Source organism: Oncorhynchus nerka, linkage group LG26, assembly GCF_034236695.1.
Source record: "Oncorhynchus nerka isolate Pitt River linkage group LG26, Oner_Uvic_2.0, whole genome shotgun sequence".
NCBI lineage: Eukaryota > Metazoa > Chordata > Actinopteri > Salmoniformes > Salmonidae > Oncorhynchus > Oncorhynchus nerka.
Genome location: NC_088421.1, coordinates 9,299,889 through 9,327,654, shown reverse-complemented (window position 1 = coordinate 9,327,654; position 27,766 = coordinate 9,299,889). Strand labels below are relative to the sequence as shown.

Sequence of the window (27,766 nt, the reverse complement as noted above, 5' to 3'; positions counted from 1 at the left end):
TAAATGTTAACTTAGTTGTCTAAAATGGGATTTGAGATAAATCTAGCCCTTGCCTCATTAACTTGGTATGCCCAGAGAATTGCCCTAAAGGCGACCTTGCCCACTTCTGACCCAAGGGTATAAAACCTGTGAGTATAGAATTTACAACAAGACTTCGTGACCCCAGCTGCAGCAGGGTCTTAAAAAGTCAACAAACCCAAAACGACAAAGAATTCCTTTTCTACCCAAGTTACGGATGAGTCGCTGTGTCTAAGCGGGTGAATTCAAGTCGAACCACCTAGCCTCCATCTCCCATCGAATCGTGGTATCTAAAGGGTTTCATTCCTATGCTGTGAGCTCTGAGCTACAGAGCTGTCTGGCTTCAGAAGACCCCTTCCAGAGAAAGGGGTGAGGGAACAGACTCCTAAGCCAAAAAGGACACTGACAAGACGGTCAGAGAGGTGCGCCGGAGTAGCGCATCATCGAATAGCTGAAGGCCTATGCAGAGAATCCCCGGAGATCATTCCCACGTAATTACATCATTATATTCTGACCCATAAGAGCGGCAGTTTGAGGAAAGGGTTAGAATAGCATAGCTGACAAATTCACCCAAATGTATATTTCTCTTGTGTACTTCTTTCTGTCCTCTCTCTTTTGAAATTCCCATTGTGGGTAACACGCGCCATAGTGTGTTGGCCCGTTATACTAAGTTCTAATCAATAGCCTATAATGTGTTTTGTCTATGTGTATCTTTTATCATCATTTTAGCTTTTTAGTAAATAAATATTCAACTAAGATTGGTGTGGTACGAATTCATTAGTGGGACCCGGGTCCGTGCAGATTCACGGGCTATACAACGTTCAGAACAAGACTGTTAGAGGCAACTGGTTAATTAGCGGCTGTTGTGAAATCGATATTCTGATAAAACTCGTTTTCCCATGGTGCCCCAGGTTAATGAGTTAATAATTGCTTGATTCAGTTAATCATGTAATTAGAAACTTGTAATCATTCGATGAGCAACAGTCACATTAACTAATACAACGTCACAACAGACCCAAACGGCTGAGTCCACACAAAGGATGATGTTCCACATTAGTGCTGGGGTGTCTTATTCAGGGAGAGAGAGGTGACCTGTGAGCTGTTCCGAAGGGGAATAGGGAGTATTTATAGGACTCTGACTGAGAGGTACTTGATGGTTTCAACGTTATATACAAAGGTGCTGTGATGTAGAAGTCTGAGTCATAGCCTCTTTAGGAATTGATTTTCTTAAAATAGGACATGGAGTGTTTGTGTGTGTATGTGTGTGTCTGCATGCATGTGTAGCCTGACTGGACCGCTCTTTAAGCTGAGAAGAGCAGTCATGATATTTCATAGCATAGGCCTTCCCACGTATCATTACGACAACAGACGCCCTCATGTTCCACAGATTTCCCTGACCCATGGTATTCAGAAAGTTATAGGTCCAGTGCACAGCACACACATACAGTAGTTTATGCCAGACACACACCACACAAACGCTTTATTTCTGTGTGCCTCATGTCGTGTATCTTTCTTTGAGAGATGTACGCACACAAGCACACAAACACACAATCTTCGATAGTGCATCTCAAATACAACACTCATTAAACATGCGAGACACAAACACACACAAACACAGAGAGAGAGAGAGAGAGAGAAACACTCACCAAAAACATTTTCTGTCTCCTCCAGCTGTGTGGCAGACATGGCGCAATGGGCACTGTGAAGAGAGAGGGTGTAGAGAGAGAAAGAGAGAGAAACGGAGAGGGCGAGGGGGGTAGAATTCTAGATTAGGTACTGTAGAAACAAAAACCTAACAAAGAGAGGGAGTGAGAGAGAGACAGAGAGTGCAATCAGTTGCTGCATTTATGTATATGGACAAGTTTAGTCAGCCGTGTGACCAGCCTGCAGCCCTTTACTTAGCTTCACCATCCCATCATCTAACAAGCCTCCTTGTCTCGTCTGTCTGCTGCAATGCTTAGCCCTGTGGCTGTTTCTCCCTGGAAGACCCTCAAGGAAATCACATTAGGAATTTACCAGAAAATGAGCAGCGACCCCCCCCCCCCCCCCCCCCCATTTCTACTCACTCACAGATAAAAACACACTCATGCGCTAATGGGCACGTCTGCTCGGGAGCATAGTCGTCAGGGTGATTGATCGCGAGGGATCAGCTGATCATCACACTGCTGACCCATTTCCCTGCTAGCCAGGTAATTAAACATGCAGCTAAAGAAGAGAGAATGGAGGGATGAGAGGAGAGGAGAGCACAAACACACAAAGGGGTTCCACACTTTCCTAAAGGAATGGCTGCATGATAAAGATGGATGATGTGTGCATTTGGGCTGGAAAGGGGTTTGAAGGTGGGTTAATGCATTACATCTCAAATGTACATCTCATTACATCTCACATTTTAGTGGATCAAATTGGAAATGTATCTTAGAACTAACTCCACAAATAAAATGAATAGAACATTCAGGATCAAATGAAGACACAAGGTTGTTGTAAATGAAGATGATTAAAGTTGCCCCAAGCCAGCTTGTGTTGTCCTGCGAATCACCCAATCTTGTGCCCATTAACCCCCCTATCTTATCTGTGAACTCCAATCGACACTCTGGACAGCATCCTTTCTACAGTGGCTTGTAAAATGATTCACTCCCCTTGGCATTTTTCCTATTTTGTTGCAATACAACCTGGAATTAAAATAGATTTTGGGGGGGTTGTATCATTTGATTTACACAACATGCCTACCACTTTGAAGATGCAAAATATTTTTTGTTGTGAAACAACCAAGAAATAAGACAAAAACACTTGAGCGTGCTTAACTATTCACTCGCCGCAAAGTCAATACTTTGTTGAGTCACCTTCTGCAGCATTTACAGCTGCAAGTCTCTTGAGGTATGTCTCTATAAGCTTGGCACATCCAGCCAAAGGGATTTTTGCCCATTCTTCAAGGCAAAACCGCTCCAGCTCCTTCAAGTTGGATGGGTTCCGCTGATGTACAGCAATCTTCATACCACAGATTCTCAATTGGATTGAGGTCTGGGCTTTGTTGAACCACTTGAGTGTTGCTTTAGCAGTATGCTTAGGGTCATTGTCCTGCTGGAAGGTGAACCTCCGTCCCAGTCTCAAATCTCTGGAAGACTGAAGCAGGTTTCCCTCAAGAATTTCCCTGTATTTAGCTCCATCGCTCCTTCAATTCAGTTCCCCAGTCCCTGACGATGAAAAACATACCCAGAGCATGATGCTGCCACCACCAATGCTTCACTGTGGGGAAGTGTTCTAGGGGTGATGAGAGGTGTTAGGTTTGCGCCAGACATAGCATTTTCCTTGATGGACAAAAAGCTCCATTTTAGTTTCATATGACCATAGTACCTTCTTCCCTATGTTTGGGGAGTCTCCCACATGCCTTTTGGCGAACACCAAATGTGTTTGCTTATTTTTTTTCTTTAAGCAATGGCTTTTTTCTGACCACTCTTCCGTAAATCCCAGCTCTTTGGAGTGTACGACTTAGTGGTCCTATGGACAGATACTCCAATCTCCGCTGTGGAGCTTTGCAGCTCCTTCAGGGTTATCTTTGGTCTCTTTGTTGCCTCTCTGATTAACGCCCTCCTTGCCTGGTTCGTGAGTTTTGGTGGGCGGCCCTCTCTTGGCAGGTTTGTTGTGGTGCCATATTCTTTCCATTTTTTAATAACGAATTTAATGGTATTCCGTGGGATGTTCAAAGTTTCAGATATTTTTTTATAACCCAACCCTGATCTGTACTTCTCCACAACTTTGTCCCTGACTTGTTTGGAGAGCTCCTTGGTCTTCATGGTGCCGCATGTTTGGTGGTGCCTCTTGCACAGTGGTGTTGCAGACTCTGGACCTTTCAGAACAGGTATATATATATATACTGAGATCATGTGACAGATCATGTGACACTTAGATTTCACATGACTTTATTTAACTTGTGACTTTTGCAAGGCACTGTACTCTACCTTATCAGACAACTCTAATGGATGGTTGCTCTGTGCTGTAATGGAGGCTTGGGGAACACAGTACTGGTCATTATATGGCTACAGTAACAGTTGTAAGCATTGGACAGAATAGTTTGCTGCAGTCTGTGAGAACAGTGGGCGATTATTTTCTTTAAAAACATAGCTGGGCTTTTGTTTTTCTCTTCAAAATCCACTTCTACCAGAACTGGCCTGGGGGTTAATCCAGCCAATAATAAACTTACTGCATTAGAGTTTGCAACATACATCACATCTGTGAGAAACTGCCTCAAGACACTTTTGCACAACTTCGGACAAAGAAAGTATTATCCAAAAGTGCAGCGTCATCATAAATGATACCCCCTCTGTTTTTAGACATTCCGTTACTCATCCGTTAATACCGCGAGCACTAGGCAGCATAGCATCCCCTTTACTACACCATCAAGAGTCTCATGGAAGGACTCATTGAATATGTGACACCAGATAGCTCCATGCTCCTATTGCTTCCCACGTGAAAGCCAAGCAACCCCTTGGTTCCACCTATCCAGTCTTAGAGCCATGGTCCAAACGGATAGAAACAGAGATCATTTGATAGTAATGGACAGCCAGTAATTTAAATCAATGATCATCAGAGAGGATGGAGATGAGGAAAGGAGGCCATTCGATAGCATTGGGACTCAGCCTAAATCTCCCCTGGTTTGTAGATGAAGATGCCACTAACAGTGTGCTGACTGCACCAGCTACCAGGCCCAGAGGAGAAGAGGGGAGGAGGAGAGGTGAGTGGGCAGGTGGCCCAGGAGAGAGAGGCCATCTGCTGCCTACTGCCCGTGGTCCTGTATCCCTGGCAGGGCAGCCCTGGTCTCCATATGGACCTAACCTGGAAGAGGGGACACCTTAGATATGCTGCTGTGTCCTGCACCTAGTTAGCGCAGCACAGGAATATGTGTGTGTGGGAGGTGGATGAATGCTCTCTGTGCATGTAGGTGTGAGTCCCGGTAAGAGACAGAAAACATATTGAATGTAAAGATAAGTCCTGTATTAGAAAAGACAGACATCGATAAACAGACCAAAAGGGCAAGAAAACACGTACAAAAGTGGGATGAAAACATCAATGTTAGTGAAGGAATCATTTTACAGCTCCAAATGACTCACTTAAAGAGATGACTAATATTGTCCGGAAATAAATAAATCATAAAGTGCTTTTTATTGTATTTTTTATTTAACTAGGCAAGTCAGTTAAGAACAAATTCTTATTTACAATGACGGCCTACACCGGCCAAACCCAGATGACGCTGGGCCAATTGTGTGTCGCCCTATGGGACTCCTAATCACGGCCGGTTGCGATACAGCCTGTATGAGTCATTATTGCGATAACCTCGTCTAGTAAGAAGTTAGTGTATCAATACATCCACTTGTTGGGGAGAGAATAGGGACACACACAGATATTCCTGAGAGAGCAGGGTGTTGCAGTACATCACATAGAGGAAACGCCCAGAGAGAGAGCTGTGTGTGTGACAGATACAACAGTCACACACACACACACACGAGCATACACATCCAGTGGAGAGAGAGAGGGAGAGGGGGGGGAGTAAGAGAGAGAAAGTGTGTGTGAGAGAGAGAGAGAGAGACAGCACACAAATGGATGGGTGGTTAAAAGGAGGGAATTTACTGTCTGTAGTGTAGTGCAGCAGATGACTGAGATTAGGAGAAAGACAGTGATGAGCAGAGCATCATCCTCCATAAACCAACTAGCTAGTGAGCCGAAGCAGTACAGACAGTAGATGATTGAATAGTAGGACGTGCTGTACTGATGGTTTAAAGGGAAACAAACTGCACACAGAGACATAACATTTTTCTTCACAAGTTCATCTGACTCTAGGGAAGTAGATAAAGGCTTATTTGCCAAAATCCTGAACTCCACCTTTAAAGGTGAAAGATACTCCATATGCAATCTGCTTAAATCTGTGATTTTGGTTAAAACTATTCACAAACTATTCATGTCACTGCCTTCCCTCCTTGGCGGGATGTCTGAGGGAATGTCTCATAGTATTAGCAGCAGAATTGAGTCTCGCTTTGCCCCACTCTGATGCTATGTGGGAAAGGAGTGGGGGCTAACAGTCGATTCTGGGGGATGCAATTTAGGCAGCGCAGGCCTCAACTCAACCCCCCACTTCCCTCTCATGACCCCTATTCCAACAAATCTATGGGGTGGCATCTGCCAGAACATGGTTCATTAAAACATACATGAGGTGTGGACAGGACACAGATTGCCACACACACAGATATAGAGATACATGCTCTCACACACTCAACACACACAGCACACATTCATACCCAGGTCCCAAGACCGAGCGTCCCACCATGGATGACTTACAGGGACATAAAACTAGGGAGAGAAGAGAATGAGTGTTGAGGCAATATACTGTCTCTGCCTCCAGGGAATGGTCTCTATATATTTGGCAAATGGGATTTCACACGTGCGTGGGCACGTGCACACACACTAAACCTTCACAAGACTGACACACAACGTGGGTATCAACGATAATGGCCTTATGAACACACACACACACATACACTCTCTCTCTAACCCCGTGTGATATAACGATAATGTAAACAGCTTCTCAGAGGTTCGATGAAGCCGTACAACCAGTCACCCTCTTGAGGAGGAGTCAACGGGGTCAGAGAAGGTAGGGATGATGGATGAAGGGAGGGCAGGAAATATGAACTGATCACTTCCTGCAGACAGAGACAGGTTTAGGGGCTGAGTGACGGCCATGGGGCCAGACAGTTGGAGGAAAGTGGCCTATAAGAAGAGCTCAGTCCAAGATAACTTCATGTACCATTATACACTGTCCACAACTACTACACCACTACTTTATGTTGAGTCCAAGCTGGCTCCCTATGTTGACATTGTTCCACTTCCTTGTAACCTTTCCACGATAATTGATAGGTGAAACAATAGGATATAACTCCATTAAAGTTCTCTAACAAATTGAGTCCTCACAGGTCAGTGCCCATGAAGGAAAGGAAACTAGGAAAGGAAGACATTTCAGACTGCAACGACACAGTCCTATGGGGTGTCATGGTTTATAAGGACAGTGTATCTTTCCCCATTAGTTACAGCATTTTACCACTGGACATGATGAAAGGGCCTTGCTCGTTAGGCTGTGTGAACACGCCGTGTCCCATCTGTGTGTTAACGTGTTAGGAACAGCACAAACAACCCTGGGGGAAGACAGACACTCTCTCACGTGGCGGCGAGAGAGAGATAGAAGGAAGAGGAGGACGATGGAGAGATGGAGGAAGAGAGAGAAAAAAGAGGGGGAGAGGGCAAGAGAGAAGGAGAGGCAGATATTTAGAAAGATACACAGAAAAAAAGAGAACTGCATAGAACACATTAAGCTCCTACATTTTAGAGTTAAAATATCTCACTTTCAGTGTATTGCTAAATGTTGCAACAGACCTCAGGAGAAATCAAACGAGGGGAGTGAAGGAAAACAGTGAACAGTAGCTTTAATAGCCTGACAACAACCCAGACAGAACTACATGGGTCAATGCAGCTGAATATCTAATAAGCTCTCTATTCAGTCAGAGTGAGGATGCCTTGGCTTGAGTGACCGCACCAAACGAGACAAACACATCCCAAAGCAAGCACAGCTTGTTCCCAAAAGAGGGGGTTTGTTCTCAACAACAAAAAGCATTGTCGGGGGATAGGGCTGGCAGGCTCAGAGAGGAAGAGGGAGAGAGAGAGGAGCGAGAGATAGAGCGAGGACCAGCGAGGAGAACAGAGATGATAAGAGATAGGGAGAAATAGAGATGAGAACAGAGCAGGGCGGAGAGAGGAAAAGACTAGAAAACAAGATCGAAATCGAGACAACAACAAGGTAAACAGTCCGGGCGGTAAAAGCAGTGCAGCTCACCTTTAAAACGTGTTCCCCTTAGGTTGGCACTCAGTCGACATGGCAGACTGGCATAAGGTCCTCGTCTCCACTGGCAGCACGGCAGGCCGAATGCGTATCCCGGGTAACGGCAGCAGCGTTGGAAGAGACAGAACAGAATGTATCCACTGGGCAAAGGCTGGCTGCCTGCTTCCTCCTGCACAACCCAGCACTACAGAGCTCTGCTCTGCCACAGATCACCGTCAAGGACAGCCGAGAAAGAGAGAGGGAGGAGGGGAGGGCGGGTAGGAGAGAGAGAGGGGGTAGAGAGGGAGGAGGGAGGGGAGAGAGAGAAGTGGGAGTGGATGACAGTGTCTAAGGCAGAGCGAAAGGAAAGAGCGAAGGACGGGGTAAAGAGAGAGGGACAGGAGAAAAATCAAGAGAGAGAAAGAGAGAGAGGCAGGCTGAGGTAGGGACACACAAGCACACACTCAAGCACAGCTGTCTGGTATGATGGAGAAGGCAGTGCTCTCAAGCAGGTCCTGGTGATCCAGCCCTGGTGTGTGTGTGTAGGGGGAGGATGGGGGCAGTGAGAGCCTAAGGGGAGGAGGAAGAAGTAATGGAGGAGGGGGATGTCAGTCAGCAGCACTCCACTCAGCTTATTATCAGGCCACTCAAGGAGATGTGAGATGCCTCTCTTGTCTGCCTGGGGGGACACTGAAAAGGAGGAAGAGGAGGAGGTTTAAAAGGGGATGGAGGGAGGATAAAGGAGATGTCTCTCGTTTGCCTGGGGAGACACTGAAAAGGAGGAAAAGGAGAAGGTTTCAAAGGGCATGGAAGGAGGATAAGGGAGATGCACTTCACAAGACAGGTGCATCCGCTACAGTCCTCCAATAGAGATGTAAGTTGCGCCTGGCCATTAAGGTGGAGCTCTGGTGTGATACATTATGGCAGGGCTCGGCAACAAGCATTTTTGTTTTCTCCAGAAGAACAGGGCCCAGATTCACAAAACCTTCTTAAGTGAAATGTTTTCCTTAACTATAGACTTATGAAGAAAGTTAAGCAAAGTTGATTTTCCTCAAAAAGGTTATTGGAAATGTTCTTGCACTATTATGTTTCTCTTTAAGCAAAAAGTTAAGAAGAAATAGAATCTTAAAAATAAAGTTTGGGGTTTTTGTTCTTAGTTCCAAGATGGCTAAACCCTTGTGTTAAACTCAGGGCTGTGAGAGAATAAACTCATGAAAGCAATTTAACATGTTTGGTAAGAAGATATTTGAGGATTCCGTAAGAAAATCATTCAATCTTTAGATATTGTTGAGGAATATCAACACCTTTTATTTCTTGAGCAGCTTTTTGCATAAGAAGTGTTTTGGGAATCTGTGCCCAGGAATTCAGCTTAAAAGTATCCCCTATGATTAAAATAAAAAAAGTTGTGTGTGATCGTATGTGGTCGTGTCTCAATGTCATCAAGGTGTGAAATGATTGTTATTTTCAAATACAATCTCTTTTTTGGGGCTTGGTTGTGGTCAATTTGCAGTGTACAAATTATTAGAAATATATCGCGCGCCCCCCTATATCCAGTCCGAAAATAATTGGCCTGCACCTGAATGTCGTTGCCTACCCCTGCTTTATGGAATGTCTGACGTTAGCAAGTATCTCTACATATGACTCTGGTGCCCTCACTTGGCTGCATAGTTAGCTAAACGTAGACAGTTCAACATGCATCAATGCGGTGTCCTCATGACCATCAGCAGATATTCGTATGCTCAAGGCCATTATACAAGAACTAACTACATTGATGCATGCACATGATCTTTTGACAAATGCTTACTTCTCGGTGGTAGTCTGTTTTCTCACAGTACCATGATGTGCTGCGAGTCTTTAAGCATCCGTTTTCACCAGTCCTATCTATCCTACAGGCATTCCTGGATCATTCATACTCACCTAGCTGTTTAGCACTTAACTGTGTGTGTGCGTCAGTGGAGGCTGCTGAGGGGAGGATGGCTCATAATGACTGGAATGGAGTGTAATGGAATGGTATCTAATGTGTTTCATAACATTCCATTCACTCCGTTCCAGCCATTATTATGAGCCGTCCTCCCCTCAGCAGCCTCCACTGGTGGGTGTGTGTGTGTGTGTGTGTGTGTGTGTGTGTGGTGGTGCTCAGTGTAACACAAGAGCATAAATATGCCCCCGTTGAAATGAGTGAATCACTCCCCAGGCGTTGCTGCTGATCTCTCATAAAGCTCTATTCAAATTCTGGCCCATCCTCTTTCCTCAGCTCGCGTCTTGTTGTACTAACTCATGTCCTCCTCACACACACACCCTAACCGTCTGTAATCATCAACTATTATTTGAGTCAAGTTGTCTATTTATGCGCTGTATCTCACACATTAGCCTACGTAAAGGACATGCGTGCATGCTGTATTAGTACACACTCCACCAGGTAGATACATTGACGCATTCAGCGCACACATGCACACGCACAAACACATGCACACACTAAATACATGCACACCCGCTCACCCTCATTGCTTTGTCAATTTACACATCCGCATACTGTTCCCCTGCGGTGATACCGCCAGAGAATTCAAATTTATCAGAGGGACATGGGGGAGGAACAGAGCACATACACACGCACACTAAAATAAACTCACTAAAAATATAACCTTGAAAATACCTACAAAATAAAGGATGGCTACGTCTAACTGATATCAGGAATATCTCTAAGTTGTCGGGGGGGGGTGTAGACTGCAGGATGGTATAATTTGGTCCTCAAGGTTCTGGCGCCAACTAGTGTCTACTTACCAACATTACTGCAATGAAGAACAACAACATGTACAATTGAAGTCAGAAGTTGACCTACCCCTCTTAGCCAAATAAATTTAAACTTTGTTTTTCACAACTCCTGACATTTAATCCTAGTAAAAAAATCCTCTCTTAGGTCAGTTAGTATCACCACTTTGTTTTAAGAATGTGAAATGTCAGAATAATAGTATTCCCAGTGGGTCAGAAGTTTACATAAACTCAATTAGTATTTGGTAGCATTGCCTTTAAATTGTTTAACTTGGGTCAAATGTTTTGGGTAGCCTTCCACAAGCTTCCCACAATAAGTTGGGTGAATTTTGGCCCATTCCTCCTGACAGAGCTGGTTGTAACTGAGTCAGATTTGTAGGTCTCCTTGCTCGCACACGCTTTTTCAGTTCTGTCCACAAATTTTCTACAGGATTGAGGTCAAGACCTTGTGATGGCCACTCCAATACCTTGACTTTGTTGTCCTTAAGCCATTTTGCAACAACTTTGGGAGTATGCTTGGGGTCATTGTCCATTTGGAAGACCCATTTGCGACCAAGCTCAAAAAGTACATTATTTGTCCCCATGTGCAGTTACAAACCGTAGTCTGGCTTTTTTATGGCGGTTTTGGAGCAGTGGCTCCTTCCTTGCTGAGTGGCCTTTCAGGTTATGTCGATATAGGGCTCATTTTACTGTGGATATAGAAACTTTTGTACCTGTTTCTTCTAGCATCTTCACAAGGTCCTTTGCTGTTGTTCTGGGATTGATTTGCACTTTTCGCACCAAAGTACGTTCATCTCTAGGAGATAGAATGAGTCTCCTTCCTCAGCGGCATGACGTCTGCGTGGTCCCATGGTGATTATACTTGCGTACTATTGTTTGTTCAGATGAACATTGTACCTTCAGCCGTTTGGAAATTACTCCCAAGTATGAACCAGACTTGTGGAGGTCTACTTTTTTTCTGTCTTGGCTGATTTCTTTTGATTTTCCCATGATGTCAAGCAAAGAGGCACTGAGTTTGAAGGTAGGCCTTGAAATACATCCACAGGTCCACCTCCAATTGACTCAAATTATGTCAATTAGCCTGTCAGAAAATTCTAAAGCCATTACATCATTTTCTGGAATTTTCCAAGCTGTTTAAAAGGCACAGTCAACTTAGTGTATGTAAACGTCTAACCCACTGGAATTGTGATACAGTGAATTAAGTTAAATAATCTGTCTGGTAACAATTGTTGGAAAAATTACTTGTGTCATGCACAAAGTAGATGTCCTAACCGACTTGCCAAAACTATAGTTTGTTAACAAGAAATGTGTGGAGTGGCTGAAAAACGAGTTTTAATGACTCCAACCTAAGTGTATGTAAACATCCGATTTCAACTGTATATCTGTGGTAGGGTGTGTTTGGTTGGAGAAACAATCACAAGCACAGACAGACAGGTCAATACTCAATCCAAGGTACGTTATAGAGCAGCGCACTGAACAGCCAACAATGTGCCTTTTCTATTGGGCCTTGGATTGAATCTCAGCCAGAGACATAAAGTAAGGCGCTTTTCTCATGTTTTAAATTCCATCAACAGTTTTATTATTATTTGTTCTGGTAACGCATTTGCTCAATAACAGTATAGCAAGAGAATTCCAGTTGGATTCCAGAGTTGAGAGCCAACCACGATATCCTCCAGTGATGTTACACCACCAAATAACTCTGGTTAACCACCAACCGCTAACGCCAACGCACAGTATTTACACACACATACAGGCACGCAGACACACACACACAGCTCAGGGAGTCAACTCAAAAGGTGCAGATCAAATCAGCGGCAACCAAATATTTTAAGAGGAAAAAACTAAAAAAGGATATTTCTCTGTACTTGAGAATGCATCACATCAGAAAGGTGTGTACAGTTTCTCCTCCTTGGCTGACATACAGTAGACAACTTTTTATACTCTGGTCCAAACAATGAGCTGTCCCTTTTCCCAGACCTTTTCAGAGCAGGGGTACAAACAAAGGTCAAGTGCATCGTTTTCCAAACTGATTTGGTTCCATATACTTCGACCCTCAACCTATCGTCTTAGCCTCCAGGCTCAAGGGTGCGCTCGTTTCGATTGAAATGTTCTTCCAACTCAGGTACATGTGACGTTTCCACAACGTTGCAGTGATGTCCAGTCTTAGCTGGGGGGGGGGGGCTTACTGTAGTTAGCACAATGGCAAGTAGTCAGTCAGCTCTTCCAGTTCAGCCCAGAGGTCAGATATCTTCCTCACTGGCCGGGTGGGTGGAGATTCCTCATCCCCTGCTCCTCCTCCAGTTTCTGTGGGCCAATCAAAAAGGGAGGATCATGTAAAACCCTGCCCCCAGACGTCCGGATACCGAGTCAACCAAGAACGCTGATTTAGTGCACAATCTGGCACAAGAGGGTTTGAGCGAGACTGTCCCCAATCAGTCACCATCAGTCTTCAGGTAAGCTGTCCACGTGTATAAAAACCCTGCAACAACAAAGGATAAGGACATTATATACACTGACCAGTGGCCACACTAAACAATGCACACCACAATGTTTTCATTTAAAATATATGGAAAAGTCAATTGTATAATGTATCAAATACAGTATTTCAGTATAAACGTAATTTAACAACACTGCTCAATTGGTGGCCCAAATGTCCATCACTCACTTTCTCCATAGATCTTCCAAGTGCTACGTTTGAGACTCCGGCTGGCCAGTCGCCGGTTGGGTGGTCATGTCCCGCCCCATCTCCTTGATTGACATGTACATCTCCTCCTCAGGATCATAGTAGTAGAACTTTCGCAGGTAGACTATGAGGGGCCTATGGGAAGAGACGGGGTACATTTTATACAACCCCTTCCAATACAAAACTCTCTGGAAAATATAACCATCCCAATACACACTATCAAAATCTTCCACTATGTCAATATCCTAAACACTCCCACCATTGTACACAAATCCCAACATCTTGTGGAGCCATTTTGGCCTGCCTTTGTGGTTATTTGTTGTGTTGATTATATTTAGTCTGTCTTCAGATGTTTCACTTATTTTGTACACTAGAGGGCACTATATGTCACACTATATCATTGGTCACTGGTCTATACAGGCAGGGCAGTGCATGGGCAGCCAGGAGCTATTGGATGTGGTCTATATGTTGCGTTTCTATAATGTGGGCAGATCTGTGTGTTGTGTTTCTACGTACGTGGGCAGCGGGAGCTCCTGGATGTGGTCTATGCGGATCAGCTGGCGAATGCAGAAGCGACAGAGGTGCTGCAGGGACTTGACACTGCTGAAGCGGGACACTGGGTACAGTAGCTGGACCGGGGTCGGGGGGAGGCCTGGAGGAGGAACCATGGTCACACACATATTAATGTACATCAGTGGCAGGAACACACATCATAAGCATACTAAATTCTACCCTAGAGAGTGAACTACATCCTCCACCATATATAAATACAACACTAATTGTGAAAATATAGTAAAGTCAAAACAAACCTAAGGCCTAATTAGTTATGAAAACCCAGTGCTAAATAGGTGTTAGTAATAGCAACTTTTAAATGGTGCTGTATGTAACCTATGATTCAGATCCATATACAGCAACAGAGCAGTCATTTAGCATTGTCCCACTCTGATTGGTAGGTTCTTACCTGGGACCCGTGAGCGCAGGAAGTAGAGGAATTTTCCATTCTTGGAGTGCATGATGGCCCGTTCGATAAACTCTACCACAGAATGACAGCGGTCCTCAAACTTTGGGTGACACCAGAGGCTGAAGGTTCCTGTGAAGAAAGAGAGAATAAGACCAATCAATAAGACACGACATGAAACCATCCAATGGCAAGACCCGACATGAAACCATCCAATGGCAAGACACGACATGAAACCATCCAATGGCAAGACACGACATGAAACCATCCAATGGCAAGACACGACATGAAACCATCCAATGGCAAGACCCGACATGAAACCATCCAATGGCAAGACCCGACATAAAACCATCCAACGTGTGTGTACATGGCTTACATCTTCAGTTAAAAGTGCTGCATGAGAGCGCATGTAGAGTAGGGGCGTGCAGAGTAGTCTGACAGAACAGGATCGTAACAGATATGGGCAATTGCTCACACCAATGCGATTTGATTTATTATCAGTGAACGGAACAACAAAAAACATTTTCGGGTGCCAGCGTGCACCTTTAAATAAAGTGTGAGGTGCTACGTGGTCTAAATAACTCAACTGGTTAGCTTGCCTGTCTGTAAAGAAATGGGAGGGTTCTACGTCGATCCTGCTTCTCTGACTGGATAGAGTGAAGCTGTATTTCTCCGTCCACCCGCTTCACTTCATAACTTCACCCGATCACTTCCCTCCGCATGTTTCAGTCTGACCATTCAGATTGCTACTGTCTCCTGTTAGATACTCTGCACATTGCTAACAAGGGCAGAAAGATGAACCGCCGATGCACACTGAGTGACAGCAAACTTGTCTGGTCGCTGCACACAGAAACAGACAAGACACCCCTCCGCACGCTGCTCCTCATCTGCAGCTAGTTTGGTCTTTAAACGTGCAGGGAGACGGGCATTTTGCCAACATCTACTTAAGCATATTAAACACTTCCACGTTTTTTCTGATCACGAGTATCATCCAATTTGACTAGCAACTGTCAATTTACAGATACGATGACAGAGTATAGCCAGATTGGAACACCCCTAACGTAGCGTAACTATAGCGTGTGTGTATGTGCATGCTTGCTTGTGTGTGTGTGTGTGTGTGTAACTCACCTCTGTAGTGCTCCATGCGCGTGTGGTGTGTGACCCCCTGGGAGCGGAAGCTCAGGCTGAGGATGTAGCGGGGATCAGAGCTGTCCCTCACCAGGAACGCCCCGTCTGGCTTGGCCTTCAGCTTCATCTCTGCATCCTCCCAGTTCATAGGACCCCAGTACCAGCCACACTACGATCACACAGATATAGGCAAATTCACATCAAATATAAAAAAGTTTGGACACCTGCTCATTCCATGGGTTTTTCTTTATTTTTTACTACTTTCTACATGGTAGAATAATAGTGAAGACATCAAAACAATGAAATAGCACACATGAAATCATGTAGTAACCAAAAAAGTGTTCAACAAATCAAAATATATTTTATATTTGAGATTCTTCAAAGTAGCCACCCTTTGCCTTGATGACAGCTTTGAACACTCTTGGCATTCTCTCAACCAGCTTCATGAGGTAGTCATCTGGAATGCATTTCAATTAACAGGTGTGCCTTCTTAAAAGTTCATTTGTGGAATTTCTATCCTTCTTAATGGGTTTGAGCCAATCAGTTGTGTTGTGACAAGGTAGGGGTGGTATACAGAATATAGCCCTATTTGGTAAAATACCAAGTCCATATTATGGCAAGAACAGCTCAAATAAGCAAAGAGAAATTACAGTCCATCATTACTTTAAGACATGAAGGTCAGTCAATACAGAACATTTCAAGAACGTTGAATGTTTTTTCAAGTGCAGTCGCAAAAACCATAAAACGCTATGATGAAACTGGCTCTCATGAGGACCCCCACAGGAAAGGAAGACCCAGAGTTACCTCTGCTGCAGAGAATAAGTTCATTAGAGTTAACTGCACCTCAGATTTCAGCCCAAATAAATGCTTCAGAGTTAAAGTAACAGACACATCTCAACATCAACTGTTCAGAGGAGACTGCGTAAATCACGCCTTCATGGTTGAAATTGCTGCAAAGAAACCACTACTAAAGGACACCAATAAGAAGGAGAGACATGCTTGGGCCAAGAAACACAAGCAATGGACATTGGACTGGTGGAAATCTGTCCTTTGGTCTGATGAGTTCAAAAATGTGATTTTTGGTTCCAACCGCCGTGTCTTTGTGAGACGCAGAGTAGGTGAACATATGATCTCCACATGTGTAGTTCCCACCATGAAGCACAGAGGAGGTGTGATGGTGTGGAGGTGCTCTGCTTGGTGACACAGTCTGTGATTTATTTAGAATTCAAGGCACACTTAACCAGCGTAGCTACCACAGCATTCTGCAGCGATATCCCATCTGGTTTGCGCTTAGTGGTTCTATCATTTGTTTTTCAACAGGACAATGACCCAACACACCTCCAGGCTGTGTAAGGGCTATTTGACCAAGAAGGAGAGTGATGTAATGCTGCATCAGATGACCTGGCCTCCACAATCACCCAACCTCAACCCAATTGCGATGGTTTGTGATGAGTTGGGCCACAGAGTGAAGGAAAAGCAGCCAACAAGTGCTCAGCATATGTGGGAACTCCTTCAAGACTGTTGGAAAAGCATTCCTCGTGAAGCTGGTTGAGAGAATGCCAAGAGTGTGCAAAGCTGTCATCAAGGCAAAGGGTGGCTGATTAACACTTTTTGGGTTATTACAAGATTCCATGTGTTATTTCATCCTTTTGATGTATCCACTATTATTCTTCAATGTAGAAAATAGTAAAACTAAAGAAAAACCCTTGATTTAGTAGGTGTGTCCCAACCTTTTTTACATGCATGCATGCACATCTAAAGACTAGAAGTATTAGAAGTATCTGCCTGTGTTATGGGATGTGTTTGTTATGATCTTAGTATTATCTAACTAAACCGAGCTCTGGGTGCGTTCGTAAATTCACTCTGGCTATCTACTCCGATTTCAGAGCACTTTCATCTGAGTGTGCCAGAGCGCAGAATAACCGATGAATTTACAAACGTCCAACACCCGTTGAATATGGCCGGTGCCAGTAAACGTTGGGGAAAAAAGCTTAATTAAATTGTTGCCAGCATCAGTTAGTCAGCAATGTTCTGGATAACATGAAAACAGCCTAACCAGCTCTGTTAGGGCAAGTAAACTGCTCAGAGTGAGGTGTTCTCTCATTTGTGTCTGGAAGTAGCTAGCAAGCTAGCCAACCTTAGCCTGTTAGCCTGTTAGCTTGACTGCCGTTATGATTTACGAACACATCCTCTGTGCTTCAACCTAGCTCCGCGCTTCTCAACTTTTATTTATCCGTTATTTTACCAGGTAAGTTGACTGAGAACACGTTCTCATTTGCAGCAACAGCCTGGGGAATAGTTACAGAGGAGAGGAGGGGGATGAATGAGCCAATTGTAAACTGGGGATTATTAGGTGACCGTGATGGTTTGAGGGCCAGATTGGGAATTTAGCCAGGACACCGGGGTTAACACCCCTACTCTTAGTTGGTGGTCTGTTTATATCCCTCTAGTGGTATGGGGGCTGTGCTTTGGCAAAGTGGGTGGGGTTATATCCTGCCTGTTTGACCCTGTCCGGTGGTATTGTCAGACAGGGCCCACAGTGTCCTGACCCCTGTCTCTGCCTCCATTATCTATTCTGCAATAGTCTATGTGCCGGGGGGGCTAAGGTCAGTCTGTCCTATCTGGTGAAATTCTCCTGTCTTATCTGGTGTCCTGTGTGATCTTAGGTATGCTCCCTCTAATTCTACAATTTGCTCGGCTCTGAAAAGCCAACTGACATTTACTCCTGAGGTGCTGACCTGTTGCACCCTCTACAACCCCTGTGATTATTATTTGACCCTGCTGGTCATCAATTAACATTTGGACATCTTGAGGAATGATCTGGCCTTAATGGCCACGTACTCTTATAATCTCCACCCGCCACAGCCAGAAGAGGACTGGCCACCCCTCAGAACCTGGTTCCTCTCTAGGTTTCTTCCTAGGTTCCTGCCTGTCTAGGGAGTTTTTCCTTGCCACCATGCTTCTAAATCTGCATTGGGGTTTTAGGCTGGGTTTCTGCTGATGTAAAAGGGCTTAATAAATACATTTGATTTGTCTGAACCTAGCATTGTGTCTGAACCTACTGTAGCACCGTGTCTGTACCTAGCACCGCGTCTGTACCTAGCACCGTGTCTGTACCTAGCACCGTGTCTGTACCTAGCACCGTGTCCAATGTTCTCTCATTTTTTCCCCCCGGTACTGAACACATTTTTAGGGCCTGCTGAAAAAAAAAATTCTTTGCCTGACTCGCTTTTGTGCTCTTGTAGGAAGCAACCACTCCCCCATTGCTGACTAGCTATAAATGGGCTAATAGCTCACATACCAGCAAAGATTATGAACAAATGTGCACATCTATGTGCATATCTACTCACGACCACTCATGGTGTAAACACAGTCCCATGTAAAGTGAATGACACAGATCCATATATGGCAAATGTGTATTTGCACATTGGGATACTGGTTTTGCCGCACCGGTCTGTAGAGTACAGGCTGAGTCGTGCCTGTCAATGCAATAGAATCCTACTCCGGTGTGTTCTGCCCACAAGAAAATCTCTTGCATAGTTAGCTTTGCATAGTTAATTTTGTTTCGGTATGTTGAATTGAAAGTGGTTAATATTGGCAATTCAAGTTCAATCTCGTGCTTCTCTGCGCGGGCTGATATTTCTTATGCGCGGCAGTCCCGGGGGAGCTGCGTGCCCGTACGCAGCTTAGAGGGAACATTGTCTGAACCTAGCACTGTGTCTGTAAGAATGTCAATGTGCCTATGTACACGTGACATGTCCTACTTTTTCCAGTTCTCGGAGGCTGGTGGCAAAGCTGCTGGCATCGGGGCGGCTCAGTGGGCACAGCAGTGGGCGCTGGTCCACCCGAGACGTGTTCTGGCCGTCGCCAGGCAGCGGGATGGGCCGGGGGAGACCCCGCAGGAACGTATCTGAAACACAGGGCCACACACTCAGATCCAGGGTTTATCATTCACTCTTACTGGTGGCTACTAGAACATTCGGTTAAAAAAAAAAACATGGTATTTCCAGAAATTGTTGACAAATTAGCCATACATTCACCCTGTTTAAAAGAAACATGAGCAAGTGTGCAGCTCAGGGTAAGTGGTTGTGTGTCATTGTCCTGACTATGTGACCTAACAAACAAAACAATTGGAGCCTCCGTTATAGGTTAAATTATTGTGTGGAATGACACATCTGTGATAATATAACGAATAAGTCTATCATGCATGTACTGAAGTAGCCTATAAGTTAAATCTCTCTCTCTCGGGTACAGAGGGCCATCAAATGGTTAGTCACTTCATCTGCCTCGGTCTCTGACAATCTCACCAGTCCGTCTGAATATAATCACCAAATCATTCAACCAGACACATTTTTAACATCATGCAAATTGACCAGGATTAACTGGGCACAATCATACGTTCCGTGTGCACAATGTGATATCTACGATTAAACTATAAATTTCACAATTTTCAGGAGATGATTGCATTGATGACCCTTTTCCTGAAATGATAATGAGTATTCATTATCTGCCTCTTTCTAAATCTTGTTCTTCATTAGGGATCCCCATGTTACTTTTCTTTCCCTGCTGCCTCTGATCACACCACTTTGCCAAGGCCTTTCTTTGAGCCGAGCCTATTAAAAGCAAGAGAAATGGTCTGGTAAACCTGCAGGGGCTTATTCAGGAGGCTGCAATGTTTCACAACGTTCAAATACCAATGTAGAAGGATATCCGATTCTGCGTCAGAATACGGAAATGCGCCAGCTCTACCTACACACAATCATTTCTGATTATATAACGTAGCTCAGTAGATATTACAATACCAATGCTAGTAGTCAGTATGTGCATATGCAAATGGTTACAGAAGGAAGAAGAAACCCTGTCAGAGAAAGCCATAATATCCCAACCATTAACCTCACTGCAGCAGAATATCTGTTAACCAAACTTAAAGTGTCCAGATACTGTATAACAATGTAAAAAAAAAGCCTACCAACTGAAATGAGTTAGACATATCACAGTAAAATAGAAAATGTTTTAGAAGGGTACATAGTCTATGATTTTTTCATTCTCCAGCCTATGTCTTTATGAGTCTCTCTCTGTGCCCCACTGGTAAGCCCCCTTGACCTCTCTTGCCCCGGCTTTGCTCTTACCATTGAGGCTGAGGCTATGCTGGATGAAGGCATGGGAGGGATGAACACCACTCTCTAGGAAAGGCCCAGGCTGCGGCCCACCAAAGTCATCTGGAACAGAGCACAGCGGGAGGCACAGGCTTTAAGAGGCCAGCCACCACCCTGAACTTTACGGACATCAAAATGGCAACTTCCTCTTCCTCTGGCTTCCTTTCAAGTTGAGCATACTGATGGCTGAATGGCACACGATAAGATAAAGGACTAGTGGTGGTCACATTATACAGGAGCACTTTGCCTCAAAAGAACCACAATGAATGTCTCACATCCAAAGTGGGTACTGTTGGTGTCAGAAGTGGGATCCCGACACACAGTGATGTCACAATCAAGCCACAGAGCAAAAATGACACCAGGCAGAGCATATGAAGAAAGCAGTGACCGATCACCAAGCTGGACAGACATTGGCATAGCAAGGCATCGAGCAAATACCCATCCGTACCCCCATTCCCTTAGTCTCATTTGTCCTCCAAAATGTTGCTGGGGCTCCAGTATCGTCATCCTATATTAAATGGGCAAAACCTCTATCGCAACCTGGATGTTAAGCCTCTAATGATTGTTGTGTGTTGAGGAAGTGTGGCCAGATGCCCAGGCAGAGGAACCAGAAATGGCTTTAGTAGCTAGAGGCATAGGTATGAAGTAGGCTAATAGGAAAACGTGGGATCTTTAGTCATAGAAAAACGACCTGTACCTTAGCAACGCAAGCACTCTCCAGACCGTTGTCTGATCATGACTGCATTTTGACTTCTGTGCATCTTCAGTCTGATGACGTTCTCAGCCTTGGCATCGACCACATTACTAATGCTAATTGGGTGCTAACCTACTAGAACATGGTCTAAAGAAAGAAACCCACATGTCGTCTGAGGCCAACACAGCCAACAGAGAGAGAAAGAGAAAGAGAGAGAGAGAGAGAGAGAAAGAGAGAGAGAAAGAGACAGACAGACAGACAGCTGAGTGCTTCTTAAAACAAATTCAGTTCTGCAATTCTGACCCTGTACCATAAGTCACAAGGCCTAATGCATTTGAAGTCACAGAAAACCAACAAGTAATTGTTGTACTACAACCCCAAGTGGCACCGAACCATACGTGTATTAGTGTCTGTCCTATCACGTATATTCCTATTGAGTTCCTGAAATTGGTTTACACAGTGAACCGTTACACACATGCCAACTATAAAACACAGAGGCAGCAACTACTGCTACGGAGATTGGAGAAACTACCCATGCTTAACTCCTGATCACCTTTTCTAACCCTCCTAGATATATATATATATTATTTTTAAATGTCTGACCCTTACACAAATCCTCAATGTTCTTTTGTATTTGCATCAATGTTTTTGTGGAAAACGAGAAAAAGCCCAGAAAAAAAAAGAAAGTGAAAAGGGGCAGCCCAGCAGCAGAGTGGCACATGGAGAAGAAGAGGGTGACGCAACAGAAGAAACACCAAGGAAATGTAAGCAGGAAAGAGAGGAAAGTACCCAGCAGACTGAGGCTTCGTCTGGGCGGAGGTGGAGGTGTCGGGGGGTGCAGAGAGTTCACCCCTCTACGAGAAATATCCACGTCTTCCAGGGACACAGTCTCACCTGGAGGGAGAGATCCAGGGACAGAAAATGAAAAACAGAGAGAGAAAGAAAAAAAGATGAAGAGATCCTATATGGCACATAAGTGCACATGCGTATGCGAGTGGCACATTCTCCCGAGCACAAGCCACCCATTACCAAGCCATATACGTCGACATAAAGCTAACGCCACATTCAGAAATAAAAGCACACAAACACTCAAGTACACACAATTACCGGTGAAGGCAGGACCGAAGGCCAACGGAGAGAAGGCACTTTGGGGCCTGGAGAGCTGGTGTTTGCTGTGGAGAGACAGAGAGAGGGTCAAACATAAGAGAAGCCCTTATATAGTCCTAAGAACCACTATTATCCGCTAGACCTCAATCCCACGGCATTCATTTTGAACCATCTCTCTCAGCCTCATGTATTTTTGACCCTTCTACTGTATGAAACCAGAGGCCTATTTCTCAAGGGTACGGCAGGGTGGCCTAGTGGTTAAAGCGTTGGACTAGTAACCGGAAGGTTGCAAGTTCAAATCCCCGGGTTGACAAGGTACAAATCTGTTGTTCTGCCCCTGAACAGGCAGTTAACCCACTGTTCCTAGGACATCATTGAAAATAAGAATTTGTTCTTAACTGACTTGTCTAGATAAATAAAGGTTAAAAAAAAGGGTACACTGTGTCTCAACACCAAGGACTGAGATCCATCTCTGGGATGTAGAGGGTCAGACGCTTACCTCTGGCTAGTGGACCTGACCAGCCATAACCTACCGGACTGCCCTCAAATCGGTTTGTTTCTTTTTTAAGCTGAGTCACTTACACTGACCCTGTGAAGTCAGCAGCCAGCGATGCAACATTATCATTGAGTGTCTTGAGGGTGCTGTCTATTCCAACAGACTTGATTGGTTAAAAATTAAGTCAGTTGTGCCTGCTTGATGGTTTTGCATTTCAGTTTTGTCATTATTTGAGCATCAGTTTATTTAAACAGCATTGGACTTGTTTGGTTAAAAAAATATATAGCCTATTTTCTGAAGCAAGAAGACATAGTTAAGATTTACGCTATTAAACTGATATGTAGAAGCACAACGAGCTCCTCTGATTACACAATCCTTCGTTGATTGGAGCATTTCTGTGTTGTAACTTCTTGTTTGGATAGCCATCCTTAGCTTAACGCTTCCCCCTAAAACACAGCACCACTCCAGTTTATCACATTTGGGGATTTTTTAGGAAGCTTCTGGAAGGCTGACTGGGTGTTAGCTGCGCCTTGCTGACTACCAGATTCCTTTGCAGCAGGGGCCAGCTTGTGTGTGTGTGTGTGTGTGTGTGTGTGTGTGTGTGAGAGAGAGACAGTGCTAGTGGGGAAAACCCAGCATGCCGCTTGAGCTAAGCCTGAAGCACAGCAGGGTAAACAGCAGCTGATATTCACCCCGCCACCTACAAACTCCTTCCCACAATCCTACCTCCCTCACCACACCCTTTCCCTCGCTTAAAAGAGGAGCCATGTTTGCCGAGAGCAGGGAAAGAGGAAACTGCCTGGAGTGAAACACTGGTTTCCCATCATGTTCAGTAACGACACGTCTCAGGTTTGTGCATACTGAATCAAAGGAAACATGAGAACACAGTCGAGACTATAGGAACTCGTGGGAGCTGTGCTCAGACAGACAGACATGATGATGACTGGCTGGGTTAGATCATGAACCGTGAACCTGGCCTAGCTTTGACTACAGCAAGTCAGCCGGTGAGCGTTTGAAGGGTTAAATAAGACCGCAGTTATCCCAACAGTAAAAAAAAAAAAAAAAAGAAAGAAGGAAGAAAAAAAAAGATATAAAAACAAAACATGACTGAAATGAGATATTAACATTTCTCAAAGGACATGTTGAATGAATGCACATGCTGTACTGGCAGTTGGTCCAACATCCGTGGGCTGAACTCATTAAAACTAGCTCCAACTGTTTCCCCTGACTTTTGACAACATAAAGCAAAACAATGCCCTGCGGGAATCTACAAAGCGAAGGAGGCTATAATGCTAAACTACATTCACATCCTTGCTATGGCCAGCTGCTTTCTTTGCTTTCAAAAAAGGTACAGCAACATACTGTATTCATGACAAATTTGCGAGGCCAAATCTACATGGCGAACGGAGTGAACCACATGTCTAAAGGTGGCAACCAAATGGGCACAGTTATACTGAGATGGATTTGTGCTAAAGCTGTAGCCGATAAGCCAACATGGGCCACTCTCTAGATACATTAGGCCTAATCTTACCACGATCCCTCTGACACAAAGTCCTCCAACAGCATGAGGATGAAAACAAGGCATTAGTATGGCATGAGGGATGGTGTGACAAGCCCATAAGATGTCCCCAGAGGCTTCTGTTGATAACCAAAAAATGGAGTGGATAGCCTAGGCTACATAAATGACGATGTGGTGAGGTAGCCTTTGCCTGCTGCTCTTGTCTGCTTGTGCTTTTTAGTGGCTTCAGCACACACAGTGTAGAACCAGGATGATGCCGAGGTATGCCAAATAATACCAGGAGGTGAAATGCAACATGCACAGAATACCTCAGTAACTATGGAGCATGATGTCAAGGTAACATAAGAGCAGGTGTTTACAGGTAACAGTCCTAAACTGCATTTATCTGTGAACAAACGCAACTATGGCAACTATTGGTTGACATTTTGAATCTTCATTGATTTGGGAGTTTCGAACATGATAAAGCCATCATGCCTAAGAAGGGAGATGAAGTTAGTAACCAAAGTTTAATTGCTTGGAGTCATCACGCTACTGTAGCATATGGTCTACTCAATAGTTCCAGCATGTTTCTTTAAGAACATGATAAGTTAATCACCTTTCTTGTAGTGTTTTCAGCGCTAATCATGAAACAGCCGGATAAGAGGAGTAACGTGATTCTGTTGCCGAGGTGAGCTATAAGCTCTCATATCTAAAATGTTTGTCTCTCACTGGGAAAATTGACTGCAGTTCCACTAACCACTAGTCTACCTTTAGTGCCTGTGGCATTATAATCATCCTTCAATTTGGCTACTAATAGCTTAACTTCTGTAATAATAACTCTACTACGCCCACATTGTTTGAGCGCCTCTAGCGCTATAATAGTCCCCTGTAAAGTCACTAATAGTTTATAATGATTACTGTACTAGACCAACACCAGCTGAGACCGCAGAGCTGTCGCGCACCTTTACCACACTATTGACCCAGTCAGAGACACAGGGCTGTCCCCTTCCCTTCCCTCTCCTTAACCTCACCTCCCTGTGTCCAAGTCTATGCTGGTGGATCCAGAGCCCCACACATCCACCAGGCTGCCCCCGGAGGAGGTGGAGGAGGCCAGCGAGGGCCTCTTGTCCAGTAGGTGACTGGAGCCGCTGCTGCTCTTGGTCCGGAATAGTTTGCTCAGACGGATCTTTAGAGAGCCTTTCCGGGACTTCCCTCTGGTCGTCTTCTCGCCTCCTGCCGCCCCCTCTACTACTACGGGTGAGGCAGCTCGCAACATCACCCCTAACTTCGGCGTGGTGGCCCTGCTTTGGGGCTGGGAGGTTTGGCTGGGAGGGTCCTGTGAAGGTAAGGTGCCAGATAGGGTGGCGGAAGCTTCTGTTGCCGGCTGCCCCGTGATGTTAGAGGAGGCCAGAGACAGGGACGATGTTAAGGCTGCAGAGCCCAGGGCATCCAACGGCGAGGGACACACCTGGGGGTCACAGGCACAGGACTCCCCAGCAAGCCGGTGTACCTGCCTCATAAGCCCCGTGAGGGAGCCGCTTGAGAAAGTCCCCCGCCGGTCCTGCCCCATGTCTGTCTCGCCCTCCTGCCCAGGGACACCACCTTTAAACTCCTCCCCGCCCAGCCCCAGCTCACCCACTTCCTCAGAGTCCAGGCCCTCCAGCACTAGGAGGGCGTCACTGGTTTCACTAGGGTCCTCTCCGGGGCCTATGCCCCCCGTTGCCGAAGCCAGGATGCTCTGACAGGAACAGCGAGGAATCTCTCCACCCTCCTTCAGCAGCATCTCTGAGGCCTGGCCCAGCTCCCCCAGCCTCCGGGCCAGGTTGAGCACCGTGTCGTCCAGGTGGTGATAGATCGTGTCCCCCGTCGAACAGGTCTTCTTGGGGTCCAGGATGCAGAAGCGGAGGGACTTGTCCAGGAGCGGAGGCCAGTCCATGGCATCAGTGACCAGGCGGTGCCGATGGCAGAGCCCATCTCCCTCTCCAGCCAGGTCACCTGCATCTGCAACCACCTTGGACAGCTTCATAATGGGGTGCCACTGAAGCCTCTGGTGTTGCACATCCACATTGTTGTCACCGGTCATCATGACACAGGCAGAACTGGCTTCCTGTTTATCAGCCTCACTTACCTGGAAGCCAGGAGGTTGATCGAGGCCGCATTCCAAAACACCGTCGCTTGTCCTAAGGACGTTCTGAAACACCATGAGCTGAGCCCGCGAGCCTCTGCCCGCGCCATGCGGGAAATCGAAGCGCTGAGCCACCGCGAAGTCCGGAGGTTGAGGCGCATCAGAAACTAAGGGTCGGGTCAGCATCAAGCGGCTGTCAGGGGCTCCCGTCCGGCTCTCAACCTGTGAACTATAGTGCGGGGAGGGATTGTTCGGACTCCCCGGGCCTGCTGTGGGGTTGTTCCGATCAAATTCAAACCCATTGTTGATATTGTTGCCATGATTACCCAAGACAGCTTTCCCGAATCCGGAAACCACTCCACCGCCCAACGTCAAATTCTCCTCGTCCAATCGGTCATATTCAGCCGCAGAAACCAAGCGCATCAAGACAAAATCAGGAGACATATCTTGCGCGTTATTCATTATTACGCCTCAATTCGGTACAAGAGGCGCCGCGTACCGTCTCTGTTCTTACATAACATTAAGAAAAATAAATAGCACGGTTGCTGACTGCAAACACGTCATTCTACCTAACGACAGCCATTTGAACTTCCATATTCCTCGTGGGGAAAAAAATCTGATAAATGTATGCTAATAAAATAAAACACATCTAAAACGTTCCGTCAGTATTGCTGATGCCGATTCCCTCTTCGTAGACAACATGGATGTAATGGGTGGCTCGCACACTAGGGCTCGCGGGGCGGCTGCGCAGAGGCGACATCAGTAATCTACTTCTTGTGGTAATAAAGGAGGCCCATACCCATACAAAAACGAATCGCTTGGAGAGCGAAACAAAACCCGAAAAACTGCCACCTGCTGGAAAAACAGATTTTGGGCCGATTTATGCGAAACGAGTGATAACTGTGGCCAAAATATGTATTCTCCAGCAGGTGGTGTTTTATGTTGTTGTTTTTTTGCTCACCAAACGAGTTTTTTTTTGTATGGAGGTCAGCGAGTATCGAATTTGGTCAACCAAAAATGGAATGGCTTATTTGTTCGAATATGAGTTTCTTAATCAATGCTAAGGTTGTTATGAGCGTATAAGTAGGACACGTGACTTCCCGGCAACTTTGAACCCCCCCACTTTATATAGGAGTTGTGCCTCTTGTTCTCAGGCGTATCTGCCCTCTCATTGGCTAGAATGGTCCCACCTGAGTTTGCCTCCTCTTGTCTTCCGTTTTTGAAGACATCAATTAGCCATTGTTAGAGCGGCCACATGAGTAGCTGGTCAATATAA

The 27,766-nt window shown here is 45.3% G+C and overlaps 2 protein-coding genes across 6 annotated transcripts in view; both read right to left on the bottom strand.

Moving 5' to 3' along the window:
* Positions 1-8,124, bottom strand: part of LOC115109865 (sterile alpha motif domain-containing protein 14-like) — a 53,207-nt gene extending 45,083 nt beyond the window's left edge. The window contains exons 1-2 of the mRNA XM_029635112.2: positions 7,892-8,124; positions 1,665-1,717 (exon numbers count right to left, since the gene is read on the bottom strand). Coding sequence (XP_029490972.2) covers positions 1,665-1,704 — 40 coding nt within the window. The 5' untranslated portion in view covers positions 1,705-1,717; positions 7,892-8,124. The remainder of the gene's footprint in view (positions 1-1,664; positions 1,718-7,891) is intronic.
* A 4,076-nt stretch (positions 8,125-12,200) lies between these two features.
* LOC115110222 (uncharacterized) lies at positions 12,201-27,528 on the bottom strand. 5 transcript variants are annotated; one of them, XM_029635680.2, is made up of 10 exons: positions 25,397-27,528; positions 22,372-22,436; positions 22,054-22,158; positions 20,544-20,633; positions 19,179-19,324; positions 15,415-15,583; positions 14,290-14,418; positions 13,845-13,980; positions 13,311-13,463; positions 12,201-13,124 (listed from the first exon to the last, which is right to left on the bottom strand). In XM_029635680.2, exons 1-9 carry the CDS (start codon positions 26,950-26,952, stop codon positions 13,334-13,336), a joined length of 2,526 nt encoding a protein of 841 aa, XP_029491540.2. In that variant the 5' UTR covers positions 26,953-27,528; the 3' UTR covers positions 12,201-13,124; positions 13,311-13,333. The 5 variants fall into 5 exon arrangements, with proteins under 5 accessions (XP_029491540.2, XP_029491541.2, XP_029491542.2 ...); XM_029635681.2 differs by lacking the exon at positions 20,544-20,633 and having other exon boundaries at positions 25,397-27,527; XM_029635682.2 differs by lacking the exon at positions 22,054-22,158 and having other exon boundaries at positions 22,366-22,436; positions 25,397-27,526.
* Between the last annotated feature and the right edge of the window lie 238 nt (positions 27,529-27,766).

Bases quoted from the DNA above. Each gene is read 5' to 3' on its own strand.
- LOC115110222 (XM_029635680.2), bottom strand. From the start codon at position 26,952: ATGAATAACGCGCAAGATATGTCTCCTGATTTTGTCTTGATGCGCTTG. The intron at 22,159-22,371 runs GTAATTGTGTGT...CTCTCCCTCCAG, and splicing joins CTTCGGTCCTGCCTTCACCG to GTGAGACTGTGTCCCTGGAA. The intron at 15,584-19,178 runs GTAGGACATGTC...GTGTGATCGTAG, and splicing joins GCCTCCGAGAACTGGAAAAA to TGTGGCTGGTACTGGGGTCC.